The sequence below is a fragment of the Belonocnema kinseyi genome, chromosome 4 (genome assembly GCF_010883055.1).
Source record: "Belonocnema kinseyi isolate 2016_QV_RU_SX_M_011 chromosome 4, B_treatae_v1, whole genome shotgun sequence".
Classification (NCBI taxonomy): Eukaryota; Metazoa; Arthropoda; class Insecta; order Hymenoptera; family Cynipidae; genus Belonocnema; species Belonocnema kinseyi.
The window spans coordinates 32,960,196-32,980,724 of record NC_046660.1 but is presented as its reverse complement, the minus strand read 5'-3'; the positions used below and the strand labels follow the sequence as shown (position 1 = coordinate 32,980,724).

The window sequence follows — 20,529 nt, the reverse complement described above, 5'->3', positions numbered from 1 at the left end:
TCTCATTCACACATTCTAACCATTCTTTCCGCGGTCTACCTCTGGGCACGTTGCCATTTACTTTATCTTGATACACTTGTTTCGTTAGTCGTTCATTTGGCAATCTCTCAACATGTCCGAACCATCTTAACCGATTTCTTCCCCATGTGTCTACTAGCGTCTCTTCTGCACCACATTCGTTTAGAATTATCTCGTTACTGACTTTGTCCATTAGGGATTTCACGCTTATTATGCGCATGAATCTCATGTCAATTGCGTTAATTTTACTCTTATCTTTTTCTTGATAAGTCCATGTCTCGCTATCGTATAGTACAGTAGGTACAAATATAGAATTATGTATTGCCATTTTAGCTTTATTTGATATATTTTTACTTCTGATAAGGGGACCTGCTCTACTAATAACCTTCCTACCTTCATTTATTCGTCTATCTAATTCCTCATCTATCTTCCCGTCCCTAGTAAAAAAGCTACCAAGGTATACGAACTTATCAACTTGTTCAATTCTCTCATCATTTAATAAAATATTGCATAGCGTTTTCTCACTCTTTCCTTCGAACACCATAGTTTTTATTTTATTTGCGTTAATTTTGAGGCCCATGCTCTTCATGCTTGCATCTAGTGTATTCAACATTCTTTGTAGGTCTCCGATAGACTCTGCGATAACAACCTTATCATCTGCGAACGCTAATCCTCGTATCCTTACTGTTTCGAGATCCACACCCTCTTCGCCGAAGAGAGCCATTCTTAAACACTTGTCCATAAATAATATAAATAACCATGAAGACATAACGCATCCTTGTCTAACTCCTTGAATAATATCGAAACAGTCACTCAGTTTCCCATTCAATTCAGATAAAATCAAAATTTAAATTCCTCTTTTGCGTACAACATTCAAATTTAAGTACGAAATTCTTGGAAATAAAAAAAAAACAAGAATCCTGTCTCTTTTCTTTCTCTCGTATTTAAAAAAATGGAGATACATTCCAAAGGACATTTTGAAAAATCTAAAATTAAGTAGATTTTAGACTTCACACTCTTTCCCCTTTTTAAGGAACTCCTGATTTTCCCCTGTTTTAATTAAACTTTCTCTTTTTCTCGTTTATTCACTTAAATGCGAATTGAACTAATAATTTAATATGACCTTAATTCTGTTTAGTTGAAAAGTCTATTATACTTTTGGTCCAGGATTGGTATTCTTTTGGTGAAAAATTCTACTGTTTCATTGGAAATTGAATTATTTTGTCGAAAATTCAACCCTTTTTTGAAGACTCGTCTTTTTGAATAGAAAAATCGCTCTTTTGGGTTACAAATTAATCTTTTTTTTTTTTATAGAAAAATCTGTTTTTGTTCTTGAAAATTCATCTTTATTAGTTTAAAATTAACTTTGTTGAAAATTCAACGGTCTTCTAAAAAAATGAATTCTTCAATTTTAAAATTCAACTATTCGGTTTAAAATGCAACGTTTTTTGAATGAAGTTTCATCTTTTTTGTTTGAAAATTGCACCATTTGGAAATGAAACTATATTCTTGAAAATTTGTCTCCTGAAAGTTTAACTATATGCTTGTACATGAAATGGTTCAGCTGAAAAATTTTAGTTTTTATAACTCAACTATTTAGATGAAAATTGATATTTTTTTGTTGAAAATGAACTTTTTGTTGGAAATTCATATTTTTTAGTTTAAAAGTCAACTCGTTTCTAAAACATTATGACTTTTTAGCTTGAAAACTTAACTCTTGTGGCAAACTCATTTCTTGTGGTAGAAAATAGTTTTTTTTTGCTGAAAATTATACTACTTTTTAAAAAATCAATATGGTTTCTTTGAGGATTCAACTATTTTGTTAAAAATTCTTATTTTTTGGCTGAATTAGATTTTTTTGGTTGAAATATCAACTATTACATTTTACGTTGAATATAATTTTTTGTTGAAAATTCAACTACTTGGAAGGTTGTTGCACTATTTTGCAAAGAAACCATTTTTTCGTTTGAATAAACATCTCTTTAAATGACAATTTAACTAGTTAGCTAAGCATCAGTTTTGTTGGGTGAAAATTAATTTTTTTAACTGTTAATTGAAGTTCCATATTTTATAGTTGTAAATCCTATCATTTTGTTGATAATTAATTTTTATTGGTTGACTTTATATGTTTTTTTGTTCTGAACTTAAATGATTTTTGTTTGAAATATCAATTAATGAATCGCTTTAACTGATAATTTAACGATTCCATTTTTGGTTTAAAATTGATTGATTGAAAATTCATCTATAGTTGGTTGATGTAAAACAACTGTGTTAAAAATTAATTTTATTCGATGAAGATTCGTCGTTTAAGTTAAAAATTTTTCTCGTTGGCTGAAAAGTTAATTATTTTGTTGAAATTTCGTCATCAATTATTACATTTTTCGCTTTTAAAAATTCATGTTATTGGTTGAAAATTGATCTTTTCAGTTACTAATTCATCTCATGTTGCAAAATTAACTATTTTTGTGAAAAATCTCTTATTTTTCCCTATTTTGAGACCATTTTGTTAATGTAGTCTGCAATTTTGATTATGATTAAAAAAAAATACGAAAAGGAAGGAAGGGTATTTTGAGTTAGTCTTCTATTTCCTTCCTTTTTTGTTATATTTTTTTAAAATATAAACAAAGAGATTTAAGAGTATGTTATTAATTCTTCAGAAATCGAATGCATATTGTGCCAAAAGCATTTGTTCAAAAGCTTATTTTTAATATAGTAATAAAAAGATTGGTAGTTCAAAGCCAAATATTCTGTCTTTTTTTAAATTGTCTAACCTCTTCAATTTTTTTAAAACCTTTTTGTTAGCAATTTGCTCTTCCTAACAGTTTTTGAATCCACTAAATTAATAAAATACTTATTTTTTCATAGAAAAAGTCCTTAAATATGACTATTTGCAACTTTTTCAGAACCAAAATACTAATAAAAATCCAACCTAAAATTTTTAATCTTCATTTGCAACAAATAGCCACTTTTGTAAGTTCTTTTTTTACTTACCTTTTTGCCTTGCGATCAGAAACGTTATTTCGTAAAATTATTGTTATTTGTTCATTAAAAAACATATAACTTTCTTCTTTTTATTGAACTTTCAACGAAAAATTGTATGTCACAGTGCGATATCGTTACACTAAATCTTTATTTTTCTGGAACAGAATAATTTTTTTGGATGAAAACTTATATATTCTCTTATCCAGCCTCTCAATATCTCGGGGATTTTAAAAGTCAAAAATAAATCTTTAGTCGCTATTTAAAGACGATTTTCAAAAACCATGAAATTTGAACCTCCAAATTCTTAAATGATTTACTTGGAATTGGTTAACTTTTTCTAATTAACCTCATTTTCTTCCAATTTAATAACTTAATATTTCAAAAGCCAGATTTCATTGTGTGTGTGTGTGTCAATTGAAAATTGCACTTTTTATCGTAATTTCAATTTCTTTTTACCATCATTCCAATTTTATAACAGTTCCAATTTTAGATTCTTGTCACTTTGATATTGTAAACTTCCACATTCCCTTTCTCGGAACTGGATAATATTTTTTAATCATACTTTTTTTTTGCCTATATTTAAATCGTGATTTGGATTTCACAGAATGTTATTTCGCTCTTCTGAGAAATTCCTATTTTGTTGGTTATTTAGTTATGTGCTACAGCCCTTCATTTGATCATTAGCTTTTTGTTTTCTTTTTACTTATAACATTGTAAAATTTTGTACTTAAATTTTCGAATATTGCCTAACAATTGAATATATTTTTACAGGCAGGATTGCGACCAATCTGTGAATTCATGACTTTCAACTTTTCGATGCAGGCCATAGACCATGTTATAAATTCGGCAGCCAAAACATTCTACATGTCTGCAGGTACTATCAATGTGCCAATTGTGTTCCGAGGACCGAACGGTGCTTCTGCCGGAGTAGGTGCGCAACATTCACAATGCTTCGGAGCCTGGTTCAGTCACTGTCCTGGGTTGAAAGTCGTTTCACCCTACACAAGCGAGGATGCAAAAGGTCTCTTGAAATCGGCTATTCGAGATCCTGATCCAGTCGTGGTGCTGGAAAACGAACTTCTTTATGGTGTTAAATATCCCATGTCTGACGAGGCTTTGTCCAATGAGTTCCTTGTGCCAATTGGCAAGGCTAAGATTGAACGGCCGGGAAAACACGTTACTTTAGTTGCACATTCCAAGGCAGTTGAAACCGCCCTCGAAGCAGCCACAGCACTTGCCGGACAAGGAATTGAAGCTGAGGTGATTAATCTTCGATCGCTGAGGCCGCTTGACATTGACACGATATTGAAATCTGTAGTTAAAACGAATCACTGCGTCAGCGTGGAACAAGGATGGCCTCAAAGCGGTGTCGGCTCCGAAATCAGTGCCAGAATTATGGAAAGTAAGTCACTATTTTTTAAGATTTCCTCTCCCGCTTCTCCCGATAAATATTTGTGATTTCTCTCGTTTGAGAAAAACATTGCTTCTCTTTCCCCGGTTAGCAAACATTTTTCAAGGTCATTTAATTTTAAAATATCGAAAATTTTTCCAATTGCAGCAATAAAAAATAAACTGCTAATTAAAGCACTCAAAATCGAACTCTTGAATTTTATGCCTTCGAAATTGAGGTTTATAAGTTTTTTAATTAAAAATTGGTATATTTAATTGTTCAGTACTTTAAACTTAATAAATGGAAAGTACTAAAACTGTTTAATTCAACAATTTGAAATGCAATTCGGATAAACTGCAAAATTGGGAATTTTCAACTTTTGAAAAATAATTAGTTCACAGATTCAATTCTAAAAATATAAGTCCACGTTATCGTTTTCAAAGCTTTAAATTAAAGAATCAATCAATGAACTTTAAAATTTTCAAAATAATATTATTTCGAACAATTTTAAGCTAGAAACGCTAAAAGTTGAAAAATTTAATTTTTTTAAAACTAAACACTTTTAAAGTAAAAGTAGTTTAAACATCCTTGAAAAACTTCAAAATTTTATTTCGAAATCTTGAGAAATCTAGAAGTTGTCTTAAATTTATTCAACTTAAAAATTATTTTTGAAATTTGTTTAGAACTTCTAAGTATCCTTTCAAATGAATCGAATTTTTCCTACAATTTTTAGAAACTCCTGCCAATTAAAAAAAAAATTATTAAAATCTTCCAGATTCTTGTTTAACACTCTTTTAAATCTTTTAAAATCTTTTTTAATATTCTTTTAAAATAATATTCCAAAATGACAAATTATTTTAAGTTTTCCTAGGAATTTGACGACAATGTTTTTGTTCTTTTGAAGCCTTTGACGAGTCTTATAAAGTTTGTAATTTTTCTTTAAATGTGCAAAAATCTACATTTTGTTTTTAGTTAGGTTGTGGCTATTTGCACAAAAATTTCGGTAAGAATAGCCGAGTTTTGTCGGTATACACTTCATTTACATTATTTGTAATCATTTAAAGATTTAAATTAATTTTGAATCTTTTCCAAACTTCTAAATACTTCTTAAAATTACTCAAATCAATCAAAATTATAACGTTCAAAGTTTAAAAGATCTTCGAAATTTTAACGGTTCAAGGATTTCTATGTCAAATAATTCAGTTTTTAATTGTTTGTTTTTAAATATTTGGTTTCAATTCATTCTTAAATTCTTAATTTTGAAAGGATTTAGAATCGTTTTGACAAATCAGTTATTGTTCTCGTTTAAAAATAATTTATTTATATTGACATTTGATAAACTAAAAATGGTGCTTATCAAAAATGTGCAACTTCAAATCAAACGATTTTAATTTTTATATATTTAAGTGTTCAAGACTGTATTTTAAAATTCTTTGCACTAAAAATAAAAATCTAAAATGGAAAATTTTCAAAGTATAAGATTTTCGAATTATGCATTGTAAACTGAATGATGTCATTATTGAAAAAGATAACAATTCAACTAATTATTTTTTAAACTTGGGGAATTGAACTTGGACAGATTTTTCATCTAAATATTTGTAAAATTCCTGGTCAAGAAAACAATTTATTGTCATTTCCCGGTTTTCCGGTCCAGCAGCCACCCTGAATCATATAATGTTTAGGATAAGGAAATTTTTGTGTCTAGTAAAGGAAAATACAGAGATGCTTTTGATTACAGACTAGCAGTAATACAAGTTAGCAAATTGCGCTTTCATGTCTCTGGATTTCTATTTGCTAACATGAAAATAAGCAAATTTCAAAATCCATTATTAAACCAATTTTTATTATTATAAGGTTTTAAACATTTTTGAAACAATTATTAATTTCGAATTGCATGCGTCTGAAATTTGAAAAAATTTATCGAACTTTTTTGGACAATTTAATTAGGAAACGGAGATGAATTATTTATTTTTAAGTCATGAAACTAGTATGAGTTAAGAAGAGAATTTCGAAAATAGGACAATTTCAAAACGTTAAAAATGGTATATTTTAATATTAGAATTTTCAAAGTGGGGAAATTGTATTTTTTCTAATTAAAAGCGTTCAAAATTAAATAATTAAAAATTGAAAACTTTTGAATTTGAAAAACTTTAAATTTAAATCGATTCAAATTTGTCAATTTAAGATTCAAAACTAAATTGAATCTTGCAAAGTGAAAGCTTCTGAGATTATAGAAATTTAAATTGTTATTACATAATAAAATTGTAATTTAACATTAAAGCTGATTAGACAAATTGTTATAAAATGAAAAAAAAAAGAAATTGAATTATTCTAAAATAAAGCTTTCAAAATAAATATTAATTCTACATGGGACAGATTAAAAATGAAAAAATTTCTGCTCCTATTTCGGAACATTAAAAGTAAAAAAATGCTAACTTTTCATACGCAAACTCTTTAAAATTTCCGTTATTTTAAGTAAGTTTAAATCGCTTAAAAATTAATAATTATGCTTGCCAGAATTTAATCTTCCTTTAGGATTTTTATGTGTTCTGGAAACTTTTGAATCAAATATAATTTTAATTTAAAATGATTTATTTGTTTAAATTTTTAACTAAAAATCGGACAATTTTAAGATCTTACATAAAAAATAAAAGGATACAAAACAATATTGCTGTAATGTGATTTCATTTTTTGAAATGGTACAATTTTTAGATTTTTCATTCGAATTTGCCTTATTATACACCTCAGATTATTTAATTAAAAATTATTATTATTCCAAATTTTGAATTTGAAATTACAATATTGTGGAATTCAAAATTCAAAGTCTCCAAAAATTAATTTAAGAAACAAATTTAGTTTCAAGGTATTTTAAAGACGATAAATATATTATTGATGAATGAATTCAAACGAGTAAAAAAGGTTTCAGAAGGATTTCACAAATATTTCAAAGATTTGAAACGATTTCAAAAGGTTTAAAAAGATTTTAGAAACTGTGAAGGATTTCAAATAATTCACTGATTGCAATGAATAAAAAAGATTTAAGAAAAATGTCACAAATATTTCAAAAAATTTGACAAAAATATGACAAACATTTTCCAAAGATTTCGAACATTTCCAAAGATTTTAAAGACTTTAAAAAGGGTGTACCAAATTTCAAAGATTTCAAAGGATTTTACGAAAATGAAAAATATTTGAATAATTTCAAATAAATACAAAAGATTTCGAAGGTTTGAAAAACATTTTAAGGATTTCAAAGATGACTGATGTCCGCAGAAAATTCAGAATTTGTTTTCTTATGGTTTTGCTTTTCTTAAAAAATGGTTGTTTAATAAAAAATAAAATGGCTCATTTTTTATGTTTATAAAAAACGGTTATTTCATTATTTGATATAAAAAGAGACCTGGAAAATCTTGACTTTTTGAGCTGGAAAATCTGGAAAAGACCCTGAATTTTATTCCTAAGAATCGCTGGACACCCTCAGGGCGGCGATTCGGCGGACGATTTTGAATTCCCGGTGTTTTCCAGGTTTTTTTCGGTCATGTTTTTTAACTTTCACGGTCGTTCTAAACATCCTTTAACACGAAAGAGCAAAACATTGAAGAATAAATGATTTTCAAAAAATACTTTAATTTTCGACTAAAAAATATTGCTTCCCAACAAAAAATAAATAGTTGAAATTTTTATTGAACAAAATTAAATTAAAAAAAAAAGAAACAAAAAAAACTGATTTTCAAGAAAATAGTTCAATTTTCAACATAAATGATAGCTTTTCAAATAAAATGATGAGTCTTTAACTGGAATAGTTGAATTTTAAACCAAAAAGATGAGTTTTCAACTCAAACAATGAATCTTAAATTAAAATAGTTGAATTTCCAACAAAAAATCAATTTTCCCTAAAAAAGATAAATTGCCATCCAAAACATAACTGACATTTTAAATCAACAAAATTAATTTCCAACCAAACAGATGAATTTTCTACTAAAACTATGGAATATTCAATTTGAGTTAGTTAAATGTTCAGTTAAAAAAATTATTCTCCTGAAAAAAATAACTTTATCGAAAAGAAAAACTAACTTTAAAAAAATAGTTACATTTTGAATTTAAGTGATGAATTTTCAACTAAAATTGTAAATTCTAAACCGGAATATTGAATTTTAATAGAGAAAGATGAATTTTTAACTAGAATAATTGAGTTTGAAATAATTGAAATTGTACATCATTAACTGGAATAGTTCAATTTTAAATTAGAAAAACTAATTTCCAACTAGAATGATGAATCTTTGATAACATTTTTGACCGGAAAAATGAATTTTCAACGGAGAAGATTGATTTTTGCCAAAAAGATCAAGTTGCAACTGAAAAAGATCAATTTTTAACCAAAAATTGAACAATACAAATTTTATTGTAAAAGTAATGTTCAATCAAAAGATGCATTTTTGTTAAAAATTATGAAATATTTAACTGGAATAATAGTAACACTTTCAGTTTAAAAAACAAGATAATTTTCAACTGAAAAAGAATTATTTCTCATCCAAAGAAAACCCCAATTCTCTATCAAATAGCTCATACATATTTCAACCAAAAAATTGAATTTTTGATTAAATTAATGAATCGACAACCAAAGCAATTATCTTTCGACAAAAGAGTGACTTTCAACCAATCCATTTTACTTTAAACCTAAATTAAAAGTTTTAAAAAATATGGTTGGATTTTCAATGAAATAGTTAAATTTTAAATTAAAAAAAAAACAAATTTTCATAAAAATTGTTGAATTGTGAACAAGAAAGGATCAATTTTCAACCAAAAATGGACATTCAAATTTTCAGTTGAATTAATTAATTTTTAACAAAAATGATAAGTTTTCTACTAAAATCATAATAAATCTTCAACTGGAATAGTAGAATTTTATATCAAAAAGATGAATTTTCTTCAAAAAAGGCGAATTTTTGACATAGTACATAAATTTTCAAACAAATAGTTTAATTTCTTAATCAAAATTTTTGTTGAAAAATTTAATTCTTAACAACAAAAAATTAATTTTTAACAAAGTAGTTACATTTCAACCAGATATGAATTTGAGTAAATTTTTATTGAAAACATTTTTAGTAAATAAATCCGTAACCTAATAAACACACTCATATGCCCTGCGATTGTAGATGAAGTAAAAATCATTTTTCTAAATTTACCAAAATTATTAAAATAGTGAAAAGTTGAATTTTATTGCAATCAGAAGTAAATTCCCGGTTTTAAAAATTAAATTCCGTTTTATTTCCTGGTGAATGAAGTTTCCGGTTTAAAAGAATATATTCAAAAGAAAGAATTTTAAACTGCAGTTTTGAAGATTAAACAATTAAAATTTAAAATTTTGGGTAAGGTTTTTTTAATTAATTTTTTTAATCTTTTGAAACCTATCTGAATATTTTGAGATCTTTGTAAAATCTTTGAGAAATCTTTGTAATCTACTGAAATATTTTGAAGTCTTAAATATTTTTGTAAATTTGTGAAATTATTTGAAATCTGTTTAAAATCTTTGTAATCTTCTAAAATATTTGTAAATCTTTCTTGAAATTTGTGAAATCCTTGGAAATCTGTCTGAAATTTGTTGAAATCCTTCTGAGAATGAAAGAAGTCGAAGGATAAATTTAATAATTGAGAGTAAACTTTCAGGCGAAGCTTTCTACCATCTGGACGCACCGGTGATTCGAGTGACCGGTGTCGACTGTCCCACACCATATGCCAAATCGTTAGAAGTAACAGCTGTGCCACGAAAAGAAGACGTAGTACTTGCAGTGACTAAAATTTTAGGAGTAACTAAGTAGTGAACTGCAGTGCAAATTTAGATATGTCCCCATCTAAGATCCTCCCTCCCCTTTATCGGCTCCTATCACCTTTCCACCATTACGACTTTCTGTTTATTGAAAGTGAGTACAAAATGGAGACCCAGCAAGTCCACTAGTTCCAGTTAAAAGAAAAGAACCTAGAGAAAAGGCTACTTGTATTTCTTGCGTCGTCGAAGTCGAGTTCAACGTTCTTAATGGCTGTTTTTGTTCGCTTGGTAGAAAATGTTTATCAAGAAAGTCCGGAAAGTGTTTTAAGACTTATTTTCAAGTCTCTAATTTCCTCGAGAAAAAAATTTGTTGGTGTATATAGCGATTATTTATTGTTGGGCTCTTTTACAATCCCTGTTTAGCAAACATTTTCGCCAAAGAACCCATCATATAATGTTGAACATTTTCGACTTGTAAAGAAACGAAGTCCAGCAATTGGTTGCAAATGTCAGAGAATTATGTCAAAAATTGGCATCAAAATGAGCGCACAATCATGTGCTGCATTTGTTTATTAATTATTTATTACAGAAAATTAATAAATTGTAACATGTAATTTAGTACTTTTTATTATCCTATTTATACTGTCCTACTATTTTTTGCAATTATACACATAAACTTTTTTTGACGTTCTCAACATTCAGCAATCATGTGAAGAATATAAAGAAATTCAAATAGAACTCGATAAAATAGCATACTTGCATTTGCTATGAAATGAAATTGAAATCAGTGGATATATTGTTCTATTATAAATTTTGTTTTTGCAAGTTAAATTGCCTACTTCGAATTTTAAATTCAGAAGTCTCTAATATTAAAATCAGGGTGTCTACTCATATGGAAAACCTGGCATTTTAAGAACATTTTTATCTGGCATTTTCTATGTGTACCAAAAAAAATCGGGCTAACTGTACTGAAATTTTGGTGCTTAATTTTTTAAAAATTGTAATATAAAATTAGATAACAACTTTTCGTCATTTTTAATAGTAGTTTTATATTATTGGATTTATAAATATTTAAATTAAATACCAATATGTTAAATATGTAATTAATTTTAAATATGAAGATCGAATCAAAATTTGTGTTAATTATTCTTAAAATTCATGGACTTTAAGTACAAACTGAAGAAATAATTTTTTGTATATTTGAATATACGACCGTGAATCGTACCATTTTTACACGTTTATATATTTACAAGGACTGAGAATAAAAATCTATTTCGACTTTTCGATAAAATGTGGAATCAAGTTCGGCCGAGTCCGTATAAAAAATCATATTTCAGTTCTTGAGCCGATGTATACAAAATTCATGAAATTTTATAAATATTCCGAATTTATAGGAGAATAATAAATTTCAGTTATTCAAGTATTATGCAATACTTTGAAGGGGTGTAGGGCCGATTGATTTAAAAATACGAAATACTTGAATGACTCCGTATTAGGAAAAAAGATATCTGGAAAAATCTAGAGATACCTGGTAAAAACCTGGGATTCCTAGGGATTTTTCTTAGAATTTCAGTAAATATTCTATAAAATATCCAGATAAAAATACTCAAGTTTTGAAAGTTTTAGAGCAAACTTGTCCCATCAATTAATGATAGTCAGGCATGGTACATGCGTAGCAAGCAGCAACTGACGACTTTCATGAATCTTTCAAATGCATCTCGAAGTTCGCTTTCCCTGCAAGAGAATAATTACATATTTCATGGAGATTATTTGATATTTAAATTATTGCTTTGCGTTTCACCGTTTAATGTTTAAACAATTCAATTAATTTCTACGTTTAATCGATTAGACATTTAACATTTAGAAAAGTTCATTTGGTAAAAATTTCCATCGTTTTCTACTTTTTTTCATTTAAACTAACTTCACATAACAGACCTTGCAGGGAAAAATGCTCTAATTCAGGGGAAATAAGGACATTTTTTTACGAAAATAGAGGGATAGATTCTTTTAAGTTAAATTAATGTGGGTACTACAGAAAATTGAATTTGAAGCGCTTTTGATTAGCGATATTTCCAGTAGAAATATTGCACTTTCAAGAATATAGATGAACTTTTTTATCAAATAGTTCAGTTTTCATCTAAAAAAAAAAAAGAATTTCCAAGCTGGAAGATTAATTTTCGACCAAAAAAGTCAACTTTTCAACAAAATAATTTATTTTCAACCAAATAGTAGTTAAATGATCAGTAAAACTACTTAATTGATGACAAAAAGAAACAAATTTTCAAAAAAAAAAGTGAAATCCCCAATCAAAACCGGTTAATTTAAATTAAATACTTATATTTTTCCAAAAAAAAGATACAAATTTGAACAAAAAATATGAATCCTCGAATCAAAAAGTTAAATTTCTAAAGAAAAACATAAATTTTCAACTAAACTTATGAATCTTTAAGCAACACAATAATGTTTAATAAAGTAGTTTAATTTTAAACCAAGTATGTAGTTAAACTTTCATGTAAAAAAGATGCATTTTCAACCAAAAAAAAGAAGAAATTTTCAAGAAAATAATAAAATTTTTAACTAAAATTACGATTCTTTAACATCAAAAATTAACTTTTAACAAAAACCACAAAATCAATAGTTGAATTTTCAGCCCAAAAAGACAAATTTACAACTAAAAATGATCAATTTTCTACCAAAATTAGAATAGTTCAAGTTTCGGTTAAAACAATTAAATTTTCACGAAGAAAAAAGACGCAGTTTCAATAAAATAGTTGAGTTTTCAACAAAAACAGATAAATTCTTAAGAAAAAATATAATAATTGATGTTTCAACCAAAAATAGAAGAAATTTGCAAGAATATAGTTAAATTTCTAATTAAAGAGATGAATTTTCAACTAAAATGTTTGACTCTTCAACCAAAAAATCAACTTTAATAAAGTTGTTAAGCATTCAGACAATTAGTTGACTTTACACCTAAAAAAGGGACATTTTAAGCCAACAAAGAAATAGTTAAGTTAAAAAAAAAAAACATAACACTTTATATTTCTACGAAACAAAAATTTAAGTTTAAATAAAAAAAAAAAAACAGTTGAATTCAACCAAGAAAGATTTTTTTGTCAAAAAGGAAAAAAAATTGAAATCAAATTGTGGAATTTTCTACAAAATAGTTGAATTTTGAACCTGTGCCAACCAGCAGTTAAATTTTCAATCCGAAAAGACCAATTTACAACTTAAAGGATCAATTTTCTACCAAACTACAATAGTTAACGCTTCAGTTAAATTAATTGATTTTCAACAAAAAAAGCATTTTCAACAAAATAGTTGAATTTTTAACCAAAGAAGATAAATTCTTAAAATAAAAAAAGGAGTAATTGATGTTTAAAAAATATAAATATATGTAAATTAAAATTAAAATTATTTTTTGAAGAAAAGGATACATTCACAAATTTTTAAATATATATAAAAATAAAAAATATATAACAAAATATAATAAAAATAAATAAAATACCAGGATAGTTGAATTTTCAGACCAAAAGACGAATTTTCTACAAAGCAGTTTAACTTTCAACAAAAAAAGGATGAATTTTTAATGAAATTTTGAATTTTCATCAATATAGGTACATGTTTAATGAAATGATAAAATTTGTATCAAAAAAATTAATTTTAAAGAAAAGAAAAGAAAAAGTCGATGTGTCAACGAAAAACATTATTTTCGGATTAATGAAATTTGAATTATCTGACAGAATAGTTGAATTTTCAAACCAAAAAGACGAATTTTCTACAAAGCAGTTTAATTTTCAACAAAGCAGGATAACCTGTTAATAAATTTGTTGAATTTTCATCAAAATCGGTACATTTTTAAGGAAATAATTCAATTTTTATCCTAAAAGATAAATTCTCAATCAAGCATTTGATAGTAGACTATTCAACCAAAAAGAATTAGCTGGAAAAAAGTTGGATTTTATTACCGAGCTCTATAATCAATTCCGTTTGCATTTAAATTGAAAATCGAGAAAAGGGGGGAAAGAGGCAAATCAGGAAAGACCGTGAAGCCTGCGATGAATAAATAAAAACATTTAAAATTATATCCCAAAGAATAATATTTAACATTGAAATTTAATCGAATGAATCTGAAATTATAAATTATTTGAATTTGTCAACCGGTCAAGCGTGAAGCACTAACGTTAATAAGATAAATTTGAATAAATTAATAAGAACAAAGTTATACCTAAGCACGTCCATGTCAAGTGCGCACTGTGTGTAAGCTGCTAAAAAATTTCGAAGGTCCGAGTGGGTCCAGTTGACTTGTCGCCAGGGTTCCACACATCGCTCAACCAATTCATAGAAAAAAAATCTTAGCTCTCTAGATCGATGTAAATTGCACCCGATTCCTAAAATTGCCCTCGAGTAGGAACGGAAATTTGCCTCTAGTTCCTGATAGGAGCGATCCAGTAACGTCGGTTTTAATTTAATACACACCAAGCTGCAAACAAATAATTAAAGAGGAAATTAAACTTCTCAACTATACAAAAGAAATAAAAAATGCTTGTTTTCGACTTACTGTTTGTGGTGTTTTTCATTTTCTAATAGTACTCTACACTCGGGCAATTCCAAAAGGAATTCCCGGTCGAGATCTGTATCGAAATACTCAGAACCAGAATACCGGTAAGTCCAGGAAGACATCATGACATATGCACAATGGTAAATATCTGCAAATGTGAGAAACTGCAGCTTTCGTTTGTTCATTTCAAATCGAAGGCAGGCAATAAAGACGACCGCTGCGTATCGTCTGTCAAAATGCAGAATGTTAATTTTACAATCGCAGAATATTTTAGTCTTAGAAGTATCGGGATCACATCGCAAAAGGAACTCAAAAAAGGAAAATAGGGCAATTTTTGTTTTATTTTATTTGTTTTATTTATTTTGATCTATTTTATTTATTTTATTTATTTAAAACACAAGCTATTTAAAAATGTATAATAAACACGTTTTTATATATCAAAGAGCTCTTACACTGTAAAATGATTTGATGAAACAAATCAAACCTTTCTTCGACTGTTGATATTTATTGATTTCAAATCGTAGATTTCAAATTATTTATGTCTTACGGTCCAATCTTACGTCCAATTTACGATTGGACCGTAAGACATAAATAATTTGAAATCTAGCTCTTATATTTTTTGCAACGAAATTTCGAAATTCTTTGGAATCTTTTAAAGTAACTTCAAATTTTGAAATTTTTCTGATTTCTCCATATCCCTTGAAATTGTAAATATCCGATAAAATAGGCAGAAATAATTTCCGATTCCTTAGATATTAATTTAATTTATTGATTAAATTCCTCTAAAAAAATGTTTAAACAAAACGTGCGCGTTGACGTCTCCGGATTTTTATTTTCTACTATCAAAAAGATAAACTATTTGAAATTACATAATAATACATTTTTCAATATTAATAGTATTACAAATGTCTGAATTTAAATCTCTTTACGTTTTGAATATTTAGTAAATATTTACTAAATATTAACGTTTTGAAATTTTTGATACCAAACTTTTCAATTTTAGTGGTTTAAATTTGATATTGTCTCATTTTAGTGAAAATTTTATTTTTATATTTTTACTTTTTGTATATCTGCATGACTTCAAGCAAAAGAAAACTAATTACAGAGTACAATTGAAAAATAAAATTCTTTCTTTAGTTATTTTTTAATAAAAGAAAATAAAGTTCTGTTATTATGATTCCTAATTAAAAAATTAATTTTAATTCCAGCACCTTTTAAACTATATAGTTAAGTCGTCTTTGTGAAATTATAGGAAATATTTTTAAGTATTTGTAAAGTCTGAAATTCTTGTAATTTTTTTAATCTTTGTGAAATTTTTAAGTCTTTGGAAATCTTAGTGAATTCGTTGAAATTTGTTGCAGTATTTTAAATCTTTGTGAAATCTTGAAATTTTTTGGAATCTTCGAAATATTTGTAAAATCTTTCTTTAATCTTTGTTTTTGAAAACTTTTGTGTTTATTTAAAACCATGAAAATCTTTTAAAATATTCTCAAATTTCTTGAAACATTTTGAAATTTATTCATACCTTTCGAAATGTTCTGAAATCTTTTATATCTTTTTACATTTTTTAAATTCTTAAGATATTTTCAAATCCTTATAAAATCTTGGAAATACTTATGAAATCTTTCCTACATCTTTTGTATTAATTTTAAATTACTGGAATATTTGAAACTTTTGTGAAATATTAGGAAATTTTCTAAAAAAATGTAAACTCGTTTAAACTCTTGGAAATTTTTTGTATTTTGGCATACTCTACCCTTTTTGAAATCTATGAAATTGTAGAAATCTTTTTAAACTCTTATGGATTCTTCGAAATATTATTGACATATTTTGTATTCGTTTGAAATCATTGAAATCTTTCAAAATATTCTAAACTTTTTAAATATATGGAAATCTGGTGTACCGTGCTCTTTTTGAAATCTTTGAAATCTTTGAAATTCTTGAATTCTTTTAACATCTCTATGCAATTTTGGTAAAGCCTTCGAAATCTTTTGTACTCATTTGGAATAATCAAAATATTTAAATTCTTTGTGAAATTTTTTTAAATCATCTATAAAAATTGAAATCATTAAAATATTTGAAATCTTTTACCATTTTGGTAAAATTTTTGAAATCGTAAAAAGTTTTGAAATATCTCAGGATCTTCATGAAATATTTTGTGTTCGTTTGAAATCATAAAAATTTTTTAAATCTCAAATTTATTGAAACCATGTGAAAATGTTTAAAATCTGGTGTAATATAGCCTTATTTTAATCTTTGAAATTCCTGAAATCTTTTGAAATCCTTTTGAATTCTTTGAAATATTTGTCAGATTTTTTGTATTTTTTAATTTTGTATTTTTTAATTTTTAAAAATCTTCGAAATGTTTTGAAATATTTGGTATGTACTGTGCCCTTTTTAATGTATTTAAAATCCTTGACATCGTTTGAAAGTTTTAAAAGTTTGGTGAAATCTTGTTTACACGCCTTTTTCATATCCCTGAATCCTTTTCAAGTCTTTGAAACCGTGAACTCTTTTTGAAATAACAGATTTAATGCTTTCATGATGATTTATGAAATCTTTAAAATCCCTTTATAAGTTATACAAATTTATAATTTTTTTGACATCTTAAGAATTATTTTGTAACTTTTTAAAATCTAGTGTATACCTACTCAAAAACCGAGTGATTAATCCGCGAAAACTGTTTTAAAAGCGAAACGAAAACTCAAATCAACGGTTCTCGTGAGAAACTCAAGAATTTCCAGGTTTACAAGGTTTAAAAAGAATTCCAGTGTTTCAAGGTCGCTGAACACCCTGGAAGGGGAAAAGGAGAATTTGAAAAAAAAAAAAATGGAAAATGCAAGGGAAAAGGGGAAAGACTGTGACCCTTCGAAGTATGAAGGAAAGTGAGATACACACTTCGCAAGCTCTTCTGGAAGTAAAAAATGCTGCTTGATATTGGTGACTAAAGATCCTGGCATATCTTCAACGGTTTTAAATACCCTTTTTATGTTATCATACTGTCTACGGCAGCTCCTTAGAGTGATGCCTGTTTTTTCTGCCACTTCGTCCATGTCTTTTCTACTTTTGGAAGTTAACTTTTTGCCAAGAACTTCTCTAATAACACAGTCATTGAACTCGTAATACCTGCAAAATTGGGTCTATTTTCATTGGATACTAAACTAATTTTTTAGTAATTTCCAATGAATAAGCAGCATTGAATTTATTGGCAGAAGAAGAAAAATGGTATCAGGGCCTAAAATGTTACGTAATCCGAAACTCTTTCTGCAGTCCGGATTTAAAAGTGTATAGTCCGAAATTATAGTGTGAGGTGAAAATTAATTTCATTTTTTAAACAAAACTTCCAATTGTTAACCGAATATTTTATAAGTGAAGAGTCTCGGGACATAAGATATTAAAAAGAAGCAACCATTTGCGAGAAAACCCTTATGGAAAGAACGGTGCATCACCTAAAATGAAAATATTGACACACAAAAAGTTGTTTAACTTTTTTATCTTTTAATAAAAAAACAATAAAGTACTTTCGAACTATTAATATACTGTAGTAAATCCTAAAGAGAACAGGTAAAAAGAAGTAATGTTCCTTTTTTGAATTACCAAACAAGGGTTTTCACCCACTTCTAAAAAAAACTGGACCAAAATCTTATACAGAGACATGAATTTAGTCATAACAATTAGTTTAAGCCAATATAACGTATTTTCGGAATTTGCCTTTAGAGTTTTCCCCCCTTTTCAACTGAAATGTGAAATAGAAATCAATACTGAAATTCCAACTACTTTTGATTAAAAATGAATTATTTTCGATTAAAAGTTTACTAAAAAATTTGTTGTTGAAAATTCGCTTGAGAAGTAACCTTTTTGTTTGAAATTTTATATTATTTAGTTTAAGATGTAATTATTTTGATGAAAATGTAAAAATTTGTTTAAACAGTGATCATTTTTGGCTAAAAAATGCAACTGTTTGGTTGAAAATACGTCTTTCATTGTTAACAAATTTAACAATTATGTGGTAGAAAACTCAACTATTTGATTAAGAATGAACTTTTTTCAGGGTGGCCGCTAAACCGAGAAATGATCGGGAATTTTATGAGACCAGAAGAAACTGGGATATCACAGTGAATTTATTTTTTAACCAAGAATTTTACAAATTTTTGGGGGGAAAAGCCTGTTTAAGTTTGATTTTAACCGTTTTTATAAATATATAGTTGAATCATTATATTTCAATTAGAACAACGTTCAAGCTTTTGAAATAGACAAGTTTGGACAACAAATTTTTGTTGTTCAACTGAGAATATAAATTATAATGATTTTTTAAATTTATCTGTACATTAAGGATTAACAATAAACAATTATCAATACAATTAATTTAACAAGACGATTCAGAATTAGTTCAAAATTTAAGAATTTCGGGATTTTAATGTTAAAAATTAAACCGTTTCAATTGGAAAGTCTTGTAGTTAAATAAACGTGAACGCCCGATTTATACTTTATAAACTATTTTCACTTATGAAATAACTTCAAAATAATATATTTATAATTATTCTTTATTTATTCAATTATTTATTATTATTAATTAAGTTACATAGTCAAATTTATTAAATTTAAAATATTGTTTCAGTCTAAAATTCAAGAATTCGAAAATTTTTAATTAGGAAAAAGATCTTTTGCTTCATATTTAGAAATATTTGACTATTTATTTTAAATTAGTTATTAGAAAACGAATATTCAAAATTAAAAAATAAATTAAATTTGAACTTTACAATTTTAATTGTTCCATTTAAAAACTTTTAATTTTTAAGTAAAATTTTTTAATTGTGTTGTATAAATAAATATTGAATATATTGAATACTTAAAACGCTTCAAAAGAATAAAAAATATTTTCTCAAAGTTCCTAGGATAAATGAAAATAATTTTTCATCAAATTGCAAAAATAAATTAAAATGTGAAAAAATGTAAAAAAACATGCAGGTTTTGCAACATTTTAAAAGAAAATTTGAAACCTTTTTAAGGATTTTTAAACTATTTGAAATGAAAATAATTTAACTTTTAATTTAAAAAGTGTTCAGTTTATACACCAAAATTAATAGCTTAATTTTTAACGTTTGTAGCTTAAAATTGCTTAAAATGATTTACAGCATAGTTTTAATTCCTTCGAATGAAAAAATTGTTAGTTTTAGAGTTAAATTTTTTAATTCCATTGACCGTGAAAAATGTTTGTGAATCGGGAGAAAAACAGGGAAATTAATATTTTCAGGTAATAATCAGATAGTTTTGCAGAAACTTCGTCTTTTTGGATTGAAAATTCGACAATGTGGTTATATTTTTTTTCTTTCTTAACTCTAAAATCTTTCTTGGTAGAAAATTCGCCTTCTTGGATTCAAAATTCATCTCTTTTTGTTGAAAATTTAACAGTTCTGTAGAGGATTCCTTATTTTGGTTGAAAATTATAGAATTTGGTTATGAATTTGTTCTCTTTTGACTAAAAAAAATCTTTTTGGCGGATATTTTGTCTCTTTCGGTAGAAATCATAATTTTTTTGTTTGTTCAAGATTCCTAATTTCAGTAGAAAATTCATCTCTTTGGTCACCTATTTTATTAAAAAGTCGTAGTTTTCAGCAAAAATTAATCTTCCTGGTTCAAAAATTCATCTTTTTGGCTGAAAATTCCACCATTTGGTTAGAAATTCACCTACATTGTTGAAAATGCAATATTTCTACGAGGGTAGTTCAATAAGTCCTTAGAATGACCAACAGATGGCGCGCGAATCGCTCCAAATCATCTGTTTTCAGTCAGCACCACTCCCGACTAGAT

At 26.8% G+C, this 20,529-nt stretch overlaps 2 protein-coding genes across 2 annotated transcripts in view; one reads left to right on the top strand and one right to left on the bottom strand.

Annotated features, from left to right (window-relative positions):
• LOC117170629 (pyruvate dehydrogenase E1 component subunit beta, mitochondrial) overlaps window positions 1–10,771 on the top strand; it is a 16,033-nt gene extending 5,262 nt beyond the window's left edge. The window contains exons 4-5 of the mRNA XM_033357533.1: window positions 3,772–4,402; window positions 10,058–10,771. Of these exons, the coding sequence (XP_033213424.1) occupies window positions 3,772–4,402; window positions 10,058–10,209 (783 nt within the window). The 3' untranslated portion in view covers window positions 10,210–10,771. The remainder of the gene's footprint in view (window positions 1–3,771; window positions 4,403–10,057) is intronic.
• Window positions 10,772–11,273: 502 nt separating this feature from the next.
• Window positions 11,274–20,529, bottom strand: part of LOC117170628 (acidic fibroblast growth factor intracellular-binding protein) — a 14,918-nt gene continuing 5,662 nt past the window's right edge. Inside the window, exons 3-6 of the mRNA XM_033357532.1 lie at window positions 17,617–17,844; window positions 14,719–14,946; window positions 14,386–14,640; window positions 11,274–11,891 (exon numbers count right to left, since the gene is read on the bottom strand). Coding sequence (XP_033213423.1) covers window positions 11,813–11,891; window positions 14,386–14,640; window positions 14,719–14,946; window positions 17,617–17,844 — 790 coding nt within the window. The 3' untranslated portion in view covers window positions 11,274–11,812. The remainder of the gene's footprint in view (window positions 11,892–14,385; window positions 14,641–14,718; window positions 14,947–17,616; window positions 17,845–20,529) is intronic.